Below are 19,690 nucleotides of genomic sequence, written 5' to 3' on the forward strand. Positions count from 1 at the left end.
GATTGCCCATCCCACTTCTCCTCTTGGCATTAGGCCTAGCCAGGCTCAAGAGGCCTTGAGATAACTCCCCTTCCATTACCAGATAGGGAGCATCTCCCACGGGAGCAGCAAGGGAAGAAAAAGGAGGTATGAGACTTTGCAGATAGATTTATAGAGAGCAGGACACTATGGGAATGAAATACGCATCTTCCTGTGTCCACCCACTGGGCTGGACACTCGGGGCACCAGAGGTGTATCCTGTGTGGCAGCAGCAGGAGGCATCCAGCCTAAATTACCACAGCAAGTCAGCTGGGAGGTGGAGTGAGTCTGCAATTCAGGCAGGAGACACCATCCAGAGAAACAATCTCCTCAGCTGCCCCATCTGGATTCTTGTGGGAATGTCAAGTGGCTACGCTGACAATTAGGGTTGTGGTGGCAGATGCCTCTGAGAGAGCTGAAGGTCTGGGGGAGATGTTGGGAGGAGGACAGAGAGGAGCCACAGTGAAAGTACTCCCAGTTTGTGGGAAGGTTGAACCATGGAGTGCCTGAGAAATGGGAGAAGCCTCCAAGAGCAGCCAGAGGTCCCATCAAGGGGGTGAATGTAGCCAAAGCTTCAGACTCTAAAAGGGAGCGGAGTGCTCTTTTCTGAGAGGGATGCTGCAGCTCTCCATCAACTGGCTGTGGGCAGCAGGACTGGCAGCCCCAGGAGGAGCAGATACTACTGCTGCTAGCCCCCAGGCTGAAAGACCCCCTTCCCCTCTCACACTATGAGCCTTCCAAACTTGTGGTGTACTGCAGCCGGCTGCAAGCTCCTTGCAGGCAGTGTCTGTGAATCCAGTGGCTGGAACAGTTAGTACCCTTGGTCTGGCAGGGGCAGCCCTTCCCACAAAGTGCTGGCCACAGAAGCTATGGACCTAATCTGCCATGGAGAAGCAGATGTGGGAGCTGTCCCAGCTCAAAGAACATAATGGCTCAAATCCTCATAAACAGATTTTTCTTTATTGGGTCATTAACATACACACATGCAAAGCTGTCCATATACAAAGAATGCTGCTCTTGGTGGGCCACGTGCTGTGGGAGAAGCAGGTTGTAGACAGAAATGAGAGCTGTGTTTGGGGTAGGCACTGAGGTCAATGAGCCCATGGACAGAGCGGCAGTGCAGTAGGCTGCAATGTCACCCAGCCCCTCCCTCCCTGCAATGTTGTGGAGCAGTTATGGAAGGCTTTGAAGAAATCTACTCTGTTCATGTACCTGTGTTTGGGCTGCTTTGCTGAAGGCCTCAGAAGGGTGGGCCAGTTCTCCTGCCATTGGTATTAGTAAGGGAGTTGTAAAGGACTGGCTATACTCAGGACACCATGGAGAGAGGGAGGTTTTGTGCTTTTCATCTGGGCAGAGCACAGAGCTGATAGGCAGGGGGTACATTGTCTGCCCCACTCACTTTTGGAGTTACATCAATTTCCTGGGGGTCAACGAGAGGCTTCAAGGTGAAGTTCTGCAATATGGTGGCTATGAGTAAGAATATCTCCATGCGTGCCAGGCCCTCCCCAGGGCATATTCGCTTCCCTAGAAGTGAGAACAGCAAATAGCAGTTAACAGTTGCTTCCAAGTAGATCAGAGTTTGTACTAAGCAGTTTTGTCTACCAGATACAGTCGCAGCGGTGAGAGGGCTCTCAGGATTACTATGGATGACAATTTATTGGCAGTTTGTTTGGGTGTTTGAAGGAAGAACAGGATCAGGGGAAGTCATAAACATGGAGGGGGCATCACAGGAGTCAAGATGAGAGAGAGCAAGGTGACACAAAGCACAAGTGAGAAAGCAGAGGGTTGGGGCTATTGGTAGGTAAGTGGTTGCATGTAGCCTGAGAGGTACTTAAGAAGTGCTGAGGAAAAGTGAAGCTACCACAGAAGGATGGGCTGGTTAAGGATGACTTTACTGTTGTATAGGAAGGCAACAGGTATTTTAAAAAGTGTCAGTGGGTCCCATTCACATCATTACATCAGCAACTCTTTGTAGGAGGTTTCAGAAGCCACCAGGCCTGAACACGATGAGAGATGCACCTGGGAAAAGGACTAGCAAGGAGGAGTTTTAAAGAGAGCAGGGAAGAACCAGTGGGAATATGCTGAGAAGAGGGAGTGTGTGTTATAGGAAAGGGCAGGGTTGTCCTAGAGGAGGAGGTTGACAGAGAGAGTGAGAGAATGTCTGTGCTTTACCTGCTGAGAAAGGCATGAAGAAGTTGCTCTTTTTAAAGGTGCCATTCTCCGACAAGAAATGTCCAGGGTCAAACTCATCTGGATTTGGAAACTCTTTACTATCGTGGAGGACAGAGCTGAGGATGGGAAATATTGTAGTGCCCTGAGGTAACACATGAAGAAAGGCAGGGAGTGAAGGGGAAGTGAGTTAGAGCACTCAATCCAACTGACTGCCATGTTAAGTCTGAGCTTCACAGAACAGCCCTATCAGTGCCTTTGGTTTTCCTTTGGGGACCCTTTCTTTGGGAAGGCAGTTTTTGGGAGACCTTGCTAGATATCACAGCAGTAATAGGTGTTGGCTACTGTGTTGGTTTGAGCTGACACAGCACTGTGTTGAGGTAAAGCTGCAGAGCAGGTGAGCAAAGGTGCTGGACAGAGCTACTGTTCAAGTCTCATCCTGTGGAGCAGCCACAAGGGATTGCAAGTGACCTACAGGAGCCTAAGGCTAAAAGATTCACGATTGGCTGAGTGACAATAAGCTCAGACTGTAGCATTTCTAGCTTCTGGCTTGTAAAAGAAAATGTGATGCCATCTTGTTTTTGTTGAACTTGAGGGAACTTGCCTACCAACCTTGGGAATGACGTAGTCTCTGAAGTGGGTGTCTTTGGTCACAGTGTGAGGCAGAGCTAGGGGGACGAGGGAGATGAAGCGCTGGATTTCATGGACCACTGCATCTGTGTAGGGCATCTGAGCCCGGTCTGCCACAGAAGGTTTTCGTGATCGTCCTATTACCTGGTCAATCTCTTCTTGAACTTTCTCTGTTGTGAGAGGCATAAGTGATAAAAAGAGTAAGTAAAACTAAATTACCTAAACAGCCCTAAGCTGTCCATAAAGCAAATATCACAGATGATGGAAGCACTGAGATGAAGCTATGAACACAATAAAGTCTCCAGCTGTGAGGGGAATGCAGCTGATGATGATACTATTAAAACTGAGGAATCTCTAATGGTCACCTTGAGGAATGATAGTGCAAAGGCTTTGCTCCTTTGGGTGAAATATGAGAGAGAGAAAATAAAAGCTGAGAGAAGGATGTGATGTTAGATACACACCCATGCCAAAGAAATAGCTGGAGAGTAAATGGTCGCAGACTGGTACCTTGTATCTTCGGGTGTTTGAGAAGCAGCAGAAGCCCGTATCTGACGGTGGTGCTAGTTGTCTCAGTTCCAGCAAGGAACAAATCAAAGGCGCTGGTTATCAAGTTCTTGATGTGGAAACTGGAATCTGGATTATTTTTCTCCTAGGGAAAAGGGTTGTTTGTTTTGTCATCCCCACCTATTTACCTAGAGCTGCTGCATTTCTCTGCTAAGGTGCAGCAACCATTGCAGTGCTATTTTTATGTCGTAAACTCAACATCAGAGCAACCTTCTGTCAAGCTGTGCACCAAATAGTATGTAGCTGCCCATTTGTCCTTACTGTGCCAACTGTTTTCCAGTGAAAGAGCTGCCAAGATCTGACTGCAAATGTCCCTGTGTTTCGGTGAGAGCAGATGAAGGTCCTGCTGTCCAAGGAGCTGTAAGTAGTGGCTGGTGAATGTGCAAACCCAGAGCTATAAGCTCTAGCACCACAGTATCTAGGGTATAGTTGGTGTCTTCCCATTGTACAGCCCAGCTGCTTGGGAAAAGGTCATCCCAACATCTTTGTTTCTTAGGAGAAGGAAGTGGCTCAGCATAGCTGAGTTTGAGTTTATGTGTGTTCATATGTTTGAGATGAGCTGGGACTGCATGATGTCCTCTTACCTCCTCCATTTTGCTGAGGAAGCAGTCAATGAAATCCTGAGGGGAGCTGGTATCTAGAGAGGCTTGGTGTAGCTTTACCTCCTCTGACACAAAGGCTTTTAGAGCATCAAATTCTGCAAATACTCTGTTGTGTGGGCCAGGCAAGTAATACAGGATATTTGGAAACATCTGGTAGAGCTGGAAGTACAGAAACATCAAGGTCTTTAGTATGATCATTACCTCATCCTTGGATGTTATCAAAAAGCCTGGGAAGGCCTCAAACTCCTCAAACGAGCCAAGCAGAAGGGCTACGATGCTGGACAGTCTGACAGGGCAGTAGGGGCTTGCTTAGCAGTCGTAGCCTTAGAGGTGGAAAAGAAGGGTGTTCAGAACTCGAGGGAAGCTGCACTTAGCCATCAAAGCCAACTCTATTAGTGAGGGTGCTTCTTGTTCTTGAATCAGTTCCCTCTGGTGCAGCACAGCATTGATGGGGCCTAGTTAGAAGTCCGAAAAGGGACTTCAATGGGAGGGAGGCCTCTTGCTCCCCTATGAGACTGTTACCGCTGTGAAAGTGCTACTGAACGTACCTGTCCCCAGTAGGAGCTCGTCATCTCTGAGATATTGTTCATATTGTTCATCAGGGACAAGAACTTCTTGTCTTTATAGTCATATCGTTTCCCAAAGACGATGGAGCATATAACATTGGAGACAGCACAGCTCAGCATGAAGGTTGGGTCAAAAGGTGCTCCTGTGATTTCAGGAAAGTTACAAACTATAAAAATCCCCCAAAACGATGGCTACTTATGGCTGCTGTGGGTAACCTGAGCTATGGGTGTTAGTGGAAATAGCAGATCACAGTTTCTAAGGGACACAGAAGCGTCCTACAAAAAGAACAGTACACGGTCACAGAATTATTGCTGCTTTGTGATGACAGGTAGCTGGTGCACAGGCCAGATACCTGGAAACTTCAATTCTATGCTAAAGATAGGGGCTCCCTTAATGCCGGCCTTGTTTAGGTTGTTTTGTTGGTTTGGGTTTTTGCAAACACAAGCTATATTACAAATGGACCATACCCTTTGTTTTATTGATCTCCTCCAACAAGTACTCAGCTTCCTCCTGGATCCTCATTTCAATGCTCTTCTTCCCCATTCCAAAGTTGCGCAGTGTAGTGAGAGCAAACCGTCGGACTTGTAACCACCCATTGTTGTTGCTAAAAATAATCCCTGCAGAGGGATAAAGAAGAGGGAAGACCCAGTCTGGGCATGGTGAATGCAAGATGAACAGGGGTTCACAGTGACAGTGAAGCCTGTCCCTGGGAGAGTGCTGATGTGGTAGTGTGGTTTGGAGACAATCTTTGGAGGTCCTGTAGTCCAACTGCCTGATTTTTGCCTTCTCCACCACATACCCAATCTCCTTGTGAACAATTCATCGTTCATGCCCACGCACAATTTCCCTTGCTGCAACTGGTGGCTGTTGACACTTGCTCGCTCTTTTATCACTGCGATCTGTGCAGCTCCATTTTACTGCTACCTTCTTTGGGTGGTGGAAACCAGCAATTACAGTTTACTCTGCCGTCCCTTCCCTGGGTGAGATCCCCACATTCCATACAGTCTTTCTTCATGCATGGTGCATTCCAGTTCTAATCTGTCAAATGCACCCTCAGCCCCTCCCTTCTCAGAAGGAACTGTCAGCAAACATACCTAATCCATTGTTAGCCCTGTCTCCTATTGGCATGTGTCCTCTGGAGGCAAACTCATCTGCACGATCAATCAAGGCTTCTTTCACCACATCATATCCAATCAGCATCACCACCGGGTCAGAGCCCAGGTGCACTGTGAACACTGGTCCATACTCCTTACTGAGCTGTCAAAAAGCAAGGGAGAACATGGCCATGGAGCAGACAGGGAGGAAGAATTGAAAAGTGGCCTTGCAGCTGCATCCTACTGCAGACAGTGCAGCCTTCAGACTAGCAATGTCAAGACTGGGTCCTCTCATGGTAAGTGTTGGGTGTGGTGAGGGTTCCTAGCTATCAGGTCCTGAATGATAATGGCATCAGCAGGGAGGCTGAGGAGCTGAGATCCCCATCACTTTTCTGCTCCTCTGGGATTGTAATTCATCAAGCTCTAGCCACAGTTTGTCCCCATGCACAGGTCTCATATTTCTCACCCTCAGGAGAAAATGAGAAGAAAGTGGCCTTACCTTCTCAATGGTTTTGGACAAGTTCTTTGGTTTCACCTGCAGCACGTTACCTAGGATGGGAAGGGGAGCTGGTCCTGGAGGCATCTTCCCCTTCCCAGACCTCGCTTTCCATGCTGTGAAGGAAAGCAGGCAAGCAATGCAAACCAGGAGGACAACAGTGGCTGCTCCCAGGAGCTCCATTTGCTACTATGGCTCAGGAAGGAGTGAATTTGGCTGCCGGAGCCTGTGTTTATATACTGAAGGGCTATGTTAGCTCAACAGCAGATTATGGATCACGTGGCTGAGTTTGTCAATGCTACTAGTCAATCATTTGTTAGACAGCTCCTGTATTATGAAACCAGAACTTCTCTCAAAGACACACCTTATCTCAAAAAAATTGCAGAGGCCAACTTAAGGTTAAAACTTGTTCTGTTTTACCTAAAGTTCCTTGTGAAAGACAACACTAGGGGCGCAATCTTCTACTGAAGCACTCCCAGAAATTCACTGTCATGAGAGCATCTTCCAAGTATTTCAGAGCCACCCTTGCTTATTCCTGAAGTCTTCCTGACATTATCAGTGGAGTTTGTACTCCATGCAGTGTGCCAAAGAACACACTGACATGTTCTCCTTCATGGACAGCAGTTGCCTTGGCCTGTCTCCCTAGGGGTGTCTGGCCTCAGAAGAAAGGAAAGTGGAAAGTGCTGGAACGTGTCCAGAGAAGGGCCACGAGGATGATCAGAGGGCTGGAGCACCTCTCCTATGAGGACAGACTGAAGGAGTTGGGGCTGTACAGTCTGCAGAAGAGAAGGCTCCGAGGAGACCTAATTGTTGCCTTCCAGTATCTGAAGGGGGCCTACAGGAAGGCTGGGGAAGGACTTCTCAGGATATCAGGTAGTGATAGGATTAGAGGGAATGGAATGAAGCTGGAGGTGGGGAGATTCAGGCTGGATGTGAGGAGGAGGTTCTTCACCATGAGAGTGGTGAAACCCTGGAATGGGCTGTCCAGGGAGGTGGTCGAGGCCCCGTCCCTGGGGGTGTTTAAGAGCAGGCTGGATGAGGCTCTGTCCAGCCTGATCTAGTGTGGGGTGTCCGGGCCCATGGCAGGGGGGTTGGAACTAGATGATCCTTGTGGTCCCTTCCAACCCTGAATGAAACTATGAAACTATAAAACACCCTTCTATCAAGAGCAGAAGGACCTCCAGACATCTCAACAGCCAAGAAAGTACTTGTTGGGAAAGATAAACACATAAGGAGGTTAGACCTCAGGACTCTCAGCTCTTCAAGGATGGGGTACATCCATGAGTGCTGAGAGAGGTGGCTGATACTGTTGCTGAGCCTCTCTCCATCATTTCTGAAAAGTCGTGGAGAACAGGAGAGGTATCTGACAACTGTAAAAAAGCACATTGTGTATTAGAAAACAATTCTTCACAGAAAGGGTTATCAAGCATTGGAACAGTCTGCCCAGGAAAGTGGTGGAGTCACCATCCCTGGAGGTATTTAAAAGACATGTCGATGTGGCACTCAGGGACATGGTTTAGTGATAGTGGTGGGATTGAGAGTTCGAATTTGAGCAGTTGGACTTGGTCTCAAAGGTCTCTTCCAACCTCACCAGTTCTATGATTCTAACTGAGCAGAAGGGTTTGGAAAGATAGGGAATGTGGGACTTGGTGGGAATTAGTGAGAAATCTGGGTGAACTGAGTGCTTGGTTGGAGTGTGCTGGGTTTGATGGCAGCAGTGTGTTAATATGAGTTTACCCTTCAAGATGCTAGTGAGGGTCTCTATCCCTTGCAAAAGTTTCTGTAGCTTCCCTATGAGTCCTTAAGTCATCCTTCCCCTCCTGCATAGGAACAATAATATGCTAGTTGTTCTTTTTAAATGTTATTTTGCTTCCTAAAGACTTGTTCTTGATACTTTGGTGGGAAAGCTGAATTGTCTACAAGTTTGGGAGAGATATCGATTTGCTGGCCTAAAGTCCTGCATCAGCTCAGATGTTGCCAGGCCAGTTCATGGAAGTTTATGTACTTGTAGGAACTTCTATCTGGTGACACTGGAGTTCACGGGAGTTTGCACTGCTGCACGAGGTCTCTCTGTTGCCAGGGATCATGACCTCTGCCTCCTTCCCTGTAAATTTCCCTCATTCCTAGGAACAGAGGCTCTCTTCTCAGCTCTGCCTTACAGTCTGGAACATACTTTGGTTAAGAGTCCTGGAATTAGGAATACTTTCAAGATTTCTTTTCTTCTTACAGGTCTCTAGAGAGATTTCTATATCCAGAGCAGCCAATACACTGCCACTATGACAGCCACAGTCTCCTTGGCTCAGAACTGAAAGGAGAGGATTTTCAAGATAGATGTCCCAGTACTCCCCTTCTTCATACCTGAGGGTATACCCAAAACCCCCAGGGCTCTTTCTTCCCCCACCCCTCCACTATTAGGCTAACCTTAGCTGGCCAGATCTGAGATTGCCCATCCCACTTCTCCTCTTGGCATTAGGCCTAGCCAGGCTCAAGAGGCCTTGAGATAACTCCCCTTCCATTACCAGATAGGGAGCATCTCCCACGGGAGCAGCAAGGGAAGAAAAAGGAGGTATGAGACTTTGCAGATAGATTTATAGAGAGCAGGACACTATGGGAATGAAATACGCATCTTCCTGTGTCCACCCACTGGGCTGGACACTCGGGGCACCAGAGGTGTATCCTGTGTGGCAGCAGCAGGAGGCATCCAGCCTAAATTACCACAGCAAGTCAGCTGGGAGGTGGAGTGATTCTGCAATTCAGGCAGGAGACACCATCCAGAGAAACAATCTCCTCAGCTGCCCCATCTGGATTCTTGTGGGAATGTCAAGTGGCTACGCTGACAATTAGGGTTGTGGTGGCAGATGCCTCTGAGAGAGCTGAAGGTCTGGGGGAGATGTTGGGAGGAGGACAGAGAGGAGCCACAGTGAAAGTACTCCCAGTTTGTGGGAAGGTTGAACCATGGAGTGCCTGAGAAATGGGAGAAGCCTCCAAGAGCAGCCAGAGGTCCCATCAAGGGGGTGAATGTAGCCAAAGCTTCAGACTCTAAAAGGGAGCGGAGTGCTCTTTTCTGAGAGGGATGCTGCAGCTCTCCATCAACTGGCTGTGGGCAGCAGGACTGGCAGCCCCAGGAGGAGCAGATACTACTGCTGCTAGCCCCCAGGCTGAAAGACCCCCTTCCCCTCTCACACTATGAGCCTTCCAAACTTGTGGTGTACTGCAGCCGGCTGCAAGCTCCTTGCAGGCAGTGTCTGTGAATCCAGTGGCTGGAACAGTTAGTACCCTTGGTCTGGCAGGGGCAGCCCTTCCCACAAAGTGCTGGCCACAGAAGCTATGGACCTAATCTGCCATGGAGAAGCAGATGTGGGAGCTGTCCCAGCTCAAAGAACATAATGGCTCAAATCCTCATAAACAGATTTTTCTTTATTGGGTCATTAACATACACACATGCAAAGCTGTCCATATACAAAGAATGCTGCTCTTGGTGGGCCACGTGCTGTGGGAGAAGCAGGTTGTAGACAGAAATGAGAGCTGTGTTTGGGGTAGGCACTGAGGTCAATGAGCCCATGGACAGAGCGGCAGTGCAGTAGGCTGCAATGTCACCCAGCCCCTCCCTCCCTGCAATGTTGTGGAGCAGTTATGGAAGGCTTTGAAGAAATCTACTCTGTTCATGTACCTGTGTTTGGGCTGCTTTGCTGAAGGCCTCAGAAGGGTGGGCCAGTTCTCCTGCCATTGGTATTAGTAAGGGAGTTGTAAAGGACTGGCTATACTCAGGACACCATGGAGAGAGGGAGGTTTTGTGCTTTTCATCTGGGCAGAGCACAGAGCTGATAGGCAGGGGGTACATTGCCTGCCCCACTCATTGTTGGAGTTACATCAATTTCCTGGGGGTCAACGAGAGGCTTCAAGGTGAAGTTCTGCAATATGGTGGCTATGAGTAAGAATATCTCCATGCGTGCCAGGCCTTCCCCAGGGCATATTCGCTTCCCTAGAAGTGAGAACAGCAAATAGCAGTTAACAGTTGCTTCCAAGTAGATCAGAGTTTGTACTAAGCAGTTTTGTCTACCAGATACAGTCGCAGCGGTGAGAGGGCTCTCAGGATTACTATGGATGACAATTTATTGGCAGTTTGTTTGGGTGTTTGAAGGAAGAACAGGATCAGGGGAAGTCATAAACATGGAGGGGGCATCACAGGAGTCAAGATGAGAGAGAGCAAGGTGACACAAAGCACAAGTGAGAAAGCAGAGGGTTGGGGCTATTGGTAGGTAAGTGGTTGCATGTAGCCTGAGAGGTACTTAAGAAGTGCTGAGGAAAAGTGAAGCTACCACAGAAGGATGGGCTGGTTAAGGATGACTTTACTGTTGTATAGGAAGGCAACAGGTATTTTAAAAAGTGTCAGTGGGTCCCATTCACATCATTACATCAGCAACTCTTTGTAGGAGGTTTCAGAAGCCACCAGGCCTGAACACGATGAGAGATGCACCTGGGAAAAGGACTAGCAAGGAGGAGTTTTAAAGAGAGCAGGGAAGAACCAGTGGGAATATGCTGAGAAGAGGGAGTGTGTGTTATAGGAAAGGGCAGGGTTGTCCTAGAGGAGGAGGTTGACAGAGAGAGTGAGAGAATGTCTGTGCTTTACCTGCTGAGAAAGGCATGAAGAAGTTGCTCTTTTTAAAGGTGCCATTCTCCGACAAGAAATGTCCAGGGTCAAACTCATCTGGATTTGGAAACTCTTTACTATCGTGGAGGACAGAGCTGAGGATGGGAAATATTGTAGTGCCCTGAGGTAACACATGAAGAAAGGCAGGGAGTGAAGGGGAAGTGAGTTAGAGCACTCAATCCAACTGACTGCCATGTTAAGTCTGAGCTTCACAGAACAGCCCTATCAGTGCCTTTGGTTTTCCTTTGGGGACCCTTTCTTTGGGAAGGCAGTTTTTGGGAGACCTTGCTAGATATCACAGCAGTAATAGGTGTTGGCTACTGTGTTGGTTTGAGCTGACACAGCACTGTGTTGAGGTAAAGCTGCAGAGCAGGTGAGCAAAGGTGCTGGACAGAGCTACTGTTCAAGTCTCATCCTGTGGAGCAGCCACAAGGGATTGCAAGTGACCTACAGGAGCCTAAGGCTAAAAGATTCACGATTGGCTGAGTGACAATAAGCTCAGACTGTAGCATTTCTAGCTTCTGGCTTGTAAAAGAAAATGTGATGCCATCTTGTTTTTGTTGAACTTGAGGGAACTTGCCTACCAACCTTGGGAATGACGTAGTCTCTGAAGTGGGTGTCTTTGGTCACAGTGTGAGGCAGAGCTAGGGGGACGAGGGAGATGAAGCGCTGGATTTCATGGACCACTGCATCTGTGTAGGGCATCTGAGCCCGGTCTGCCACAGAAGGTTTTCGTGATCGTCCTATTACCTGGTCAATCTCTTCTTGAACTTTCTCTGTTGTGAGAGGCATAAGTGATAAAAAGAGTAAGTAAAACTAAATTACCTAAACAGCCCTAAGCTGTCCATAAAGCAAATATCACAGATGACGGAAGCACTGAGATGAAGCTATGAACACAGTAAAGCCTCCAGCTGTGAGGGGAATGCAGCTGATGATGATACTATTAAAACTGAGGAATCTCTAATGGTCACCTTGAGGAATGATAGTGCAAAGGCTTTGCTCCTTTGGGTGAAATATGAGAGAGAGAAAATAAAAGCTGAGAGAAGGATGTGATGTTAGATACACACCCATGCCAAAGAAATAGCTGGAGAGTAAATGGTCGCAGACTGGTACCTTGTATCTTCGGGTGTTTGAGAAGCAGCAGAAGCCCATATCTGACGGTGGTGCTAGTTGTCTCAGTTCCAGCAAGGAACAAATCAAAGGCGCTGGTTATCAAGTTCTTGATGTGGAAACTGGAATCTGGATTATTTTTCTCCTAGGGAAAAGGGTTGTTTGTTTTGTCATCCCCACCTATTTACCTAGAGCTGCTGCATTTCTCTGCTAAGGTGCAGCAACCATTGCAGTGCTATTTTTATGTCGTAAACTCAACATCAGAGCAACCTTCTGTCAAGCTGTGCACCAAATAGTATGTAGCTGCCCATTTGTCCTTACTGTGCCAACTGTTTTCCAGTGAAAGAGCTGCCAAGATCTGACTGCAAATGTCCCTGTGTTTCGGTGAGAGCAGATGAAGGTCCTGCTGTCCAAGGAGCTGTAAGTAGTGGCTGGTGAATGTGCAAACCCAGAGCTATAAGCTCTAGCACCACAGTATCTAGGGTATAGTTGGTGTCTTCCCATTGTACAGCCCAGCTGCTTGGGAAAAGGTCATCCCAACATCTTTGTTTCTTAGGAGAAGGAAGTGGCTCAGCATAGCTGAGTTTGAGTTTATGTGTGTTCATATGTTTGAGATGAGCTGGGACTGCATGATATTCTCTTACCTCCTCCATTTTGCTGAGGAAGCAGTCAATGAAATCCTGAGGGGAGCTGGTATCTAGAGAGGCTTGGTGTAGCTTTACCTCCTCTGACACAAAGGCTTTTAGAGCATCAAATTCTGCAAATACTCTGTTGTGTGGGCCAGGCAAGTAATACAGGATATTTGGAAACATCTGGTAGAGCTGGAAGTACAGAAACATCAAGGTCTTTAGTATGATCATTACCTCATCCTTGGATGTTATCAAAAAGCCTGGGAAGGCCTCAAACTCCTCAAACGAGCCAAGCAGAAGGGCTACGATGCTGGACAGTCTGACAGGGCAGTAGGGGCTTGCTTAGCAGTCGTAGCCTTAGAGGTGGAAAAGAAGGGTGTTCAGAACTCGAGGGAAGCTGCACTTAGCCATCAAAGCCAACTCTATTAGTGAGGGTGCTTCTTGTTCTTGAATCAGTTCCCTCTGGTGCAGCACAGCATTGATGGGGCCTAGTTAGAAGTCCGAAAAGGGACTTCAATGGGAGGGAGGCCTCTTGCTCCCCTATGAGACTGTTACCGCTGTGAAAGTGCTACTGAACGTACCTGTCCCCAGTAGGAGCTCGTCATCTCAAAGATATTGTTCGTATTGTTCATCAGGGACAAGAACTTCTTGTCTTTATAGTCATATCGTTTCCCAAAGACGATGGAGCATATAACATTGGAGACAGCACAGCTCAGCATGAAGGTTGGGTCAAAAGGTGCTCCTGTGATTTCAGGAAAGTTACAAACTATAAAAATCCCCCAAAACGATGGCTACTTATGGCTGCTGTGGGTAACCTGAGCTATGGGTGTTAGTGGAAATACCAGATCACAGTCTCTAAGGGACACAGAAGCGTCCTACAAAAAGAACAGTACACGGTCACAGAATTATTGCTGCTTTGTGATGACAGGTAGCTGGTGCACAGGCCAGATACCTGGAAACTTCAATTCTATGCTAAAGATAGGGGCTCCCTTAATGCCGGCCTTGTTTAGGTTGTTTTGTTGGTTTGGGTTTTTGCAAACACAAGCTATATTACAAATGGACCATACCCTTTGTTTTATTGATCTCCTCCAACAAGTACTCAGCTTCCTCCTGGATCCTCATTTCAATGCTCTTCTTCCCCATTCCAAAGTTGCGCAGTGTAGTGAGAGCAAACCGTCGGACTTGTAACCACCCATTGTTGTTGCTAAAAATAATCCCTGCAGAGGGATAAAGAAGAGGGAAGACCCAGTCTGGGCATGGTGAATGCAAGATGAACAGGGGTTCACAGTGACAGTGAAGCCTGTCCCTGGGAGAGTGCTGATGTGGTAGTGTGGTTTGGAGACAATCTTTGGAGGTCCTGTAGTCCAACTGCCTGATTTTTGCCTTCTCCACCACATACCCAATCTCCTTGTGAACAATTCATCGTTCATGCCCACGCACAATTTCCCTTGCTGCAACTGGTGGCTGTTGACACTTGCTCGCTCTTTTATCACTGCGATCTGTGCAGCTCCATTTTACTGCTACCTTCTTTGGGTGGTGGAAACCAGCAATTACAGTTTACTCTGCCGTCCCTTCCTCAGGTGAGACCCCCACATTCCATACAGTCTTTCTTCATGCATGGTGCATTCCAGTTCTAATCTGTCAAATGCACCCTCAGCCCCTCCCTTCTCAGAAGGAACTGTCAGCAAACATACCTAATCCATTGTTAGCCCTGTCTCCTATTGGCATGTGTCCTCTGGAGGCAAACTCATCTGCACGATCAATCAAGGCTTCTTTCACCACATCATATCCAATCAGCATCACCACCGGGTCAGAGCCCAGGTGCACTGTGAACACTGGTCCATACTCTTTACTGAGCTGTCAAAAAGCAAGGGAGAACATGGCCATGGAGCAGACAGGGAGGAAGAATTGAAAAGTGGCCTTGCAGCTGCATCCTACTGCAGACAGTGCAGCCTTCAGACTAGCAATGTCAAGACTGGGTCCTCTCATGGTAAGTGTTGGGTGTGGTGAGGGTTCCTAGCTATCAGGTCCTGAATGATAATGGCATCAGCAGGGAGGCTGAGGAGCTGAGATCCCCATCACTTTTCTGCTCCTCTGGGATTGTAATTCATCAAGCTCTAGCCACAGTTTGTCCCCATGCACAGGTCTCATATTTCTCACCCTCAGGAGAAAATGAGAAGAAAGTGGCCTTACCTTCTCAATGGTTTTGGACAAGTTCTTTGGTTTCACCTGCAGCACGTTACCTAGGATGGGAAGGGGAGCTGGTCCTGGAGGCATCTTCCCCTTCCCAGACCTCGCTTTCCATGCTGTGAAGGAAAGCAGGCAAGCAATGCAAACCAGGAGGACAACAGTGGCTGCTCCCAGGAGCTCCATTTGCTACTATGGCTCAGGAAGGAGTGAATTTGGCTGCTGGAGCCTGTGTTTATATACTGAAGGGCTATGTTAGCTCAACAGCAGATTATGGATCACGTGGCTGAGTTTGTCAATGCTACTAGTCAATCATTTGTTAGACAGCTCCTGTATTATGAAACCAGAACTTCTCTCAAAGACACACCTTATCTCAAAAAAATTGCAGAGGCCAACTTAAGGTTAAAACTTGTTCTGTTTTACCTAAAGTTCCTTGTGAAAGACAACACTAGGGGCGCAATCTTCTACTGAAGCACTCCCAGAAATTCACTGTCATGAGAGCATCTTCCAAGTATTTCAGAGCCACCCTTGCTTATTCCTGAAGTCTTCCTGACATTATCAGTGGAGTTTGTACTCCATGCAGTGTGCCAAAGAACACACTGACATGTTCTCCTTCATGGACAGCAGTTGCCTTGGCCTGTCTCCCTAGGGGTGTCTGGCCTCAGAAGAAAGGAAAGTATAAAACACCCTTCTATCAAGAGCAGAAGGACCTCCAGACATCTCAACAGCCAAGAAAGTACTTGCTGGGAAAGATAAACACATAAGGAGGTTAGACCTCAGGACTCTCAGCTCTTCAAGGATGGGGTACATCCATGAGTGCTGAGAGAGGTGGCTGATACTGTTGCTGAGCCTCTCTCCATCATTTCTGAAAAGTCGTGGAGAACAGGAGAGGTATCTGACAACTGTAAAAAAGCACATTGTGTATTAGAAAACAATTCTTCACAGAGAGGGTTATCAAGCATTGGAACAGTCTGCCCAGGAAAGTGGTGGAGTCACCATCCCTGGAGGTATTTAAAAGACATGTCGATGTGGCACTCAGGGACATGGTTTAGTGATAGTGGTGGGATTGAGAGTTCGAATTTGAGCAGTTGGACTTGGTCTCAAAGGTCTCTTCCAACCTCACCAGTTCTATGATTCTAACTGAGCAGAAGGGTTTGGAAAGATAGGGAATGTGGGACTTGGTGGGAATTAGTGAGAAATCTGGGTGAACTGAGTGCTTGGTTGGAGTGTGCTGGGTTTGATGGCAGCAGTGTGTTAATATGAGTTTACCCTTCAAAGATGCTAGTGAGGGTCTCTATCCCTTGCAAAAGTTTCTGTAGCTTCCCTATGAGTCCTTAAGTCATCCTTCCCCTCCTGCATAGGAACAATAATATGCTAGTTGTTCTTTTTAAATGTTATTTTGCTTCCTAAAGACTTGTTCTTGATACTTTGGTGGGAAAGCTGAATTGTCTACAAGTTTGGGAGAGATGTCGATTTGCTGGCCTAAAGTCCTGCATCAGCTCAGATGTTGCCAGGCCAGTTCATGGAAGTTTATGTACTTGTAGGAACTTCTATCTGGTGACACTGGAGTTCATGGGAGTTTGCACTGCTGCACGAGGTCTCTCTGTTGCCAGGGATCATGACCTCTGCCTCCTTCCCTGTAAATTTCCCTCATTCCTAGGAACAGAGGCTCACTTCTCAGCTCTGCCTTACAGTCTGGAACATACTTTGGTTAAGAGTCCTGGAATTAGGAATACTTTCAAGATTTCTCTTTTTTTTTCTTTTTTTTTCAGGACAAAATCATTGTATTACAAATATTCCCACCATGCTACCAGACACACTGGTATTAACCAGGGAGGGAAACCCCTGCCTCAGACCTTTTCCTGTGGAAATCCATGGGCCTTTTCATTTCACAGTAGTGTCCAAAGTTTTTCTCAGTATTCATTTCTGTTTGCAGACATTAAGAGTAGGCAAGGCTGTTCTGTCCTCTCTATCCATGTGAGAGTCTAGGAAGGCCAGGTTGAACTTCCCTCCTCTAGGAAGTTCATGGTAGGCAGGTGTTAGGGATATTCAATGAAAAGGCTACAAGTGTTGTAGTTTTATGCCCCTTTTTAAAAAAAACAAAAAAAAGCACAAGATTGAAGAAAATCTGTCACCCTTGTGTCACTACTACACTTATTACCATCCTCTACATATCTGGTTTGTGGGGGGTCTTGGGTGCTAGCTAAATTAGTGCTTACATCTAGGTCATTGTAATGTGTGACAATCCCTTCTGCCTGAGCCTTCTGTGTTTGGACCTCAGTTCAGAAGGTGATGCTGCAAAAGACCACTCCTGCCCATGGTGCAGCCAGCATCCCTCATCCCTGAGAGACTTGATGCAGACATCACTGCTGTCTGCAGATGCTGTTCAGCTCCTGTTGAGGAGTGTTTTGACGGAGTCACTCCTCCATGCACTGCCATTTTGTACCACGTACAGTACACAGTACAGGCCAGACACAGTGATCTCTTGGAGACAGTCCCATAATGTGCACAGCATTTTGTTCTCCTCTTCCCAGTACTCCTTGGTGATAGTGTTTAGTATCTCCTTTTCTTCTTACAGGTCTCTAGAGAGATTTCTATATCCAGAGCAGCCAATACACTGCCACTATGACAGCCACAGTCTCCTTTGCTCAGAACTGAAAGGAGAGGATTTTCAAGATAGATGTCCCAGTACTCCCCTTCTTCATACCTGAGGGTATACCCAAAACCCCCAGGGCAGAGCAGAAGGGTTTGGAAAGATAGGGAATGTGGGACTTGGACTTGGTGGGAATTAGTGAGAAATCTGGGTGAACTGAGTGCTTGGTTGGAGTGTGCTGGGTTTGATGGCAACAGTGTTAATATGAGCTTACCCTTCAAAGATGCTAGTGAGGGTCTCCATCCCTTGCAAAAGTTTCTGTAGCTTCCCTATGAGTCCTTAAGTCGTCCTTCCTCTCTTGCATAGGTCTCTAGAGTGATTTCTATATCCAGAGCAGCCCATACACTGCCACTATGACAGCCACAGTCTCCTTGGCTCAGAACTGAAAGGAGAGGATTTTCAATATACATGTCCCAGGAAAATTTTAGCTTGCTGGAGTTGTGATCAGTTTCAGGTTAGTGGCCTACAGAGGTGTTTGCCCCACATACCTCCCTCCTCTACATTGTTTGTGGTGGTCTTGGGTGCTGGCTAAATTAGTGCTTACAGCTGGGTCATTGTAATATGAGAACTATTGAATGAGTGATTAAGAGATTTGTGAGGAAGAGACCTGCCTATTTCCCCTCAGCCAGGCTGTCTTCTACTGCCTATACCAAATTCTTTCAAACAAGGCATTTAATTTGTGTGAATTTTAGGCTCATTTCACTTGCCTCCCATCTCTACATCATCCAACACTTCTGTCAAGTGTGTGTGTAGAAAGTAGGAAATATTGCTTACCTGAAACTGTTCTCAGCACAGGTATTGTTTGGTGAAGCTACAGCGTTGTTTCTTCAAGTACGTGTAGACATTTTTCCTATTGGCATAAACAAAGAATTGATGAGTTAAAATGTCATGAAAGCTGTCTCTCTACAGCTCTGAAGTACTTTGTTTATTTGTTATCGTTTGCTGAAATTATCTGAAATTAGTCACTCTGCAGCTGCACAGTGGCTATAAGAGTTGGGCAAGCTTTCTTGGCACAACAGTCAGCTTCTACAGAGATGAAGGTTCACTCCCCACCAAAGTCCAAATGTTTTCCCTGAGTGCCTCTCTAGCATAGCTACCTGGTGCCCAAGCAGACACTGCAATGAGAACATTTGGTCCATGAGTGCTGCTCAAACAGCAGCCATGCAGTCAGCCTGTTGAAATCCTTTTGCTTCAGTTCCTCCTGTGCAGAGCAGCTGGAAAGGTCTTGTACTTTGTGGAACAGCCCTTCTGGTTGGTACATGAAATAAGCAGTGTGCAGGGTAGGCACAGTGACATTCTTCACCCAGCTGCACAGCTGTGCAGGAAAGATGGTCTGTGCTAGCATAGAAGAGAAGAGGAAATATTTCCCTTGGGCTCAGCTACTTCTCATGCCTGTTGATGAGGGCTGGCTGGAGGGGGTGTGTGTGTTGCCTGCTGCATGGTGCTATGCAGACATTCAGAAGTTGGAGGCTCTGCTGAGAGCAGACATATGAGTGGTTACCAACGGAACTGCATTATTACGGGTCAAGAATAGAAATTCTCCTCCTCTAACCCATGTAGCATGTCATGATGTGTGTGATGATTTAGTTCCAAAGAAATAAGCAGATTACAAAAGACCATGATGACATGCTGTGCTACTGCCCCCCACTGTAAAACTTAGGGTATGAAAAGGCACCCAGAAGCTATATGTGCATCACTTCTGCAACAGTGTAAAGTCATTCACACCTTCATTACATGAATGCAGAAACATCTGTATGGAAAGACAGAAAAAGTTTTTTACTCAGTTTAGGTGCAGTAGCCTGATGTGTGGTTAGGGAGAAGGCTCTATGCAAGACAATGTTGAGCAGGCAGAGCTTTTTTGGGTTCACAGTGGCTCCCCTTACCTGTATGCCAGGCCCATATTTAGGAAGGGCAGGTCCTGCCTCTCCAACCTGATCTCCTTCTATGATCAGATGACCCGTCTGGTGGACGTGGGGAGGCCTGTGGATGTGGTCTACCTGGACTTCAGCAAGGCCTTTGACACCGTCCCCCACAGTAAACTGCTGGCTAAGCTGTCAGCTCGTGGCTTGGGCCACTACACTCTGTGCTGGGTTAGGAACTGGCTGAAGGGCAGAGCCCAGAGAGTGGTGGTGAATGGTGCCACATCCAGCTGGTGGCCAGTCACCAGTGGTGTCCCCCAGGGATCAGTGCTGGGCCCCATCCTCTTTAGCATCTTCATTGATGATCTGGATGAGGGGATTGAGTCAGTCATCAGCAAATTTGCAAATAACACCAAGTTAGGAGCAGATGTTAGTCAGAGGGTAGAAAGGCTCTGCAGAGG

The 19,690-nt window shown here is 47.3% G+C and overlaps 2 protein-coding genes across 2 annotated transcripts; both read right to left on the reverse strand.

Annotated features, from left to right (window-relative positions):
- Positions 1 to 956: 956 nt before the first annotated feature.
- On the reverse strand, positions 957 to 6,333 carry LOC137441856 (cytochrome P450 2C19-like). Its single transcript, XM_068139757.1, has 9 exons — positions 6,144 to 6,333; positions 5,645 to 5,807; positions 5,018 to 5,167; positions 4,532 to 4,692; positions 3,966 to 4,142; positions 3,325 to 3,466; positions 2,800 to 2,987; positions 2,191 to 2,332; positions 957 to 1,542 (listed from the first exon to the last, which is right to left on the reverse strand). Exons 1-9 carry the CDS (start codon positions 6,321 to 6,323, stop codon positions 1,361 to 1,363), a joined length of 1,485 nt encoding a protein of 494 aa, XP_067995858.1. The 5' UTR covers positions 6,324 to 6,333; the 3' UTR covers positions 957 to 1,360.
- Positions 6,334 to 9,536: 3,203 nt separating this feature from the next.
- Positions 9,537 to 14,928, reverse strand: LOC137441857 (cytochrome P450 2C19-like). Its single transcript, XM_068139758.1, has 9 exons — positions 14,724 to 14,928; positions 14,225 to 14,387; positions 13,598 to 13,747; positions 13,112 to 13,272; positions 12,546 to 12,722; positions 11,905 to 12,046; positions 11,380 to 11,567; positions 10,771 to 10,912; positions 9,537 to 10,122 (listed from the first exon to the last, which is right to left on the reverse strand). The coding sequence occupies exons 1-9, from the start codon at positions 14,901 to 14,903 to the stop codon at positions 9,941 to 9,943; spliced, it is 1,485 nt and encodes a 494-aa protein (XP_067995859.1). The 5' UTR covers positions 14,904 to 14,928; the 3' UTR covers positions 9,537 to 9,940.
- Between the last annotated feature and the right edge of the window lie 4,762 nt (positions 14,929 to 19,690).

The sequence above is a fragment of the Melanerpes formicivorus genome, unplaced genomic scaffold (genome assembly GCF_026170545.1).
Source record: "Melanerpes formicivorus ecotype bairdi unplaced genomic scaffold, bMelFor1.0.p_v2 SCAF_6, whole genome shotgun sequence".
Lineage (NCBI taxonomy): Eukaryota > Metazoa > Chordata > Aves > Piciformes > Picidae > Melanerpes > Melanerpes formicivorus.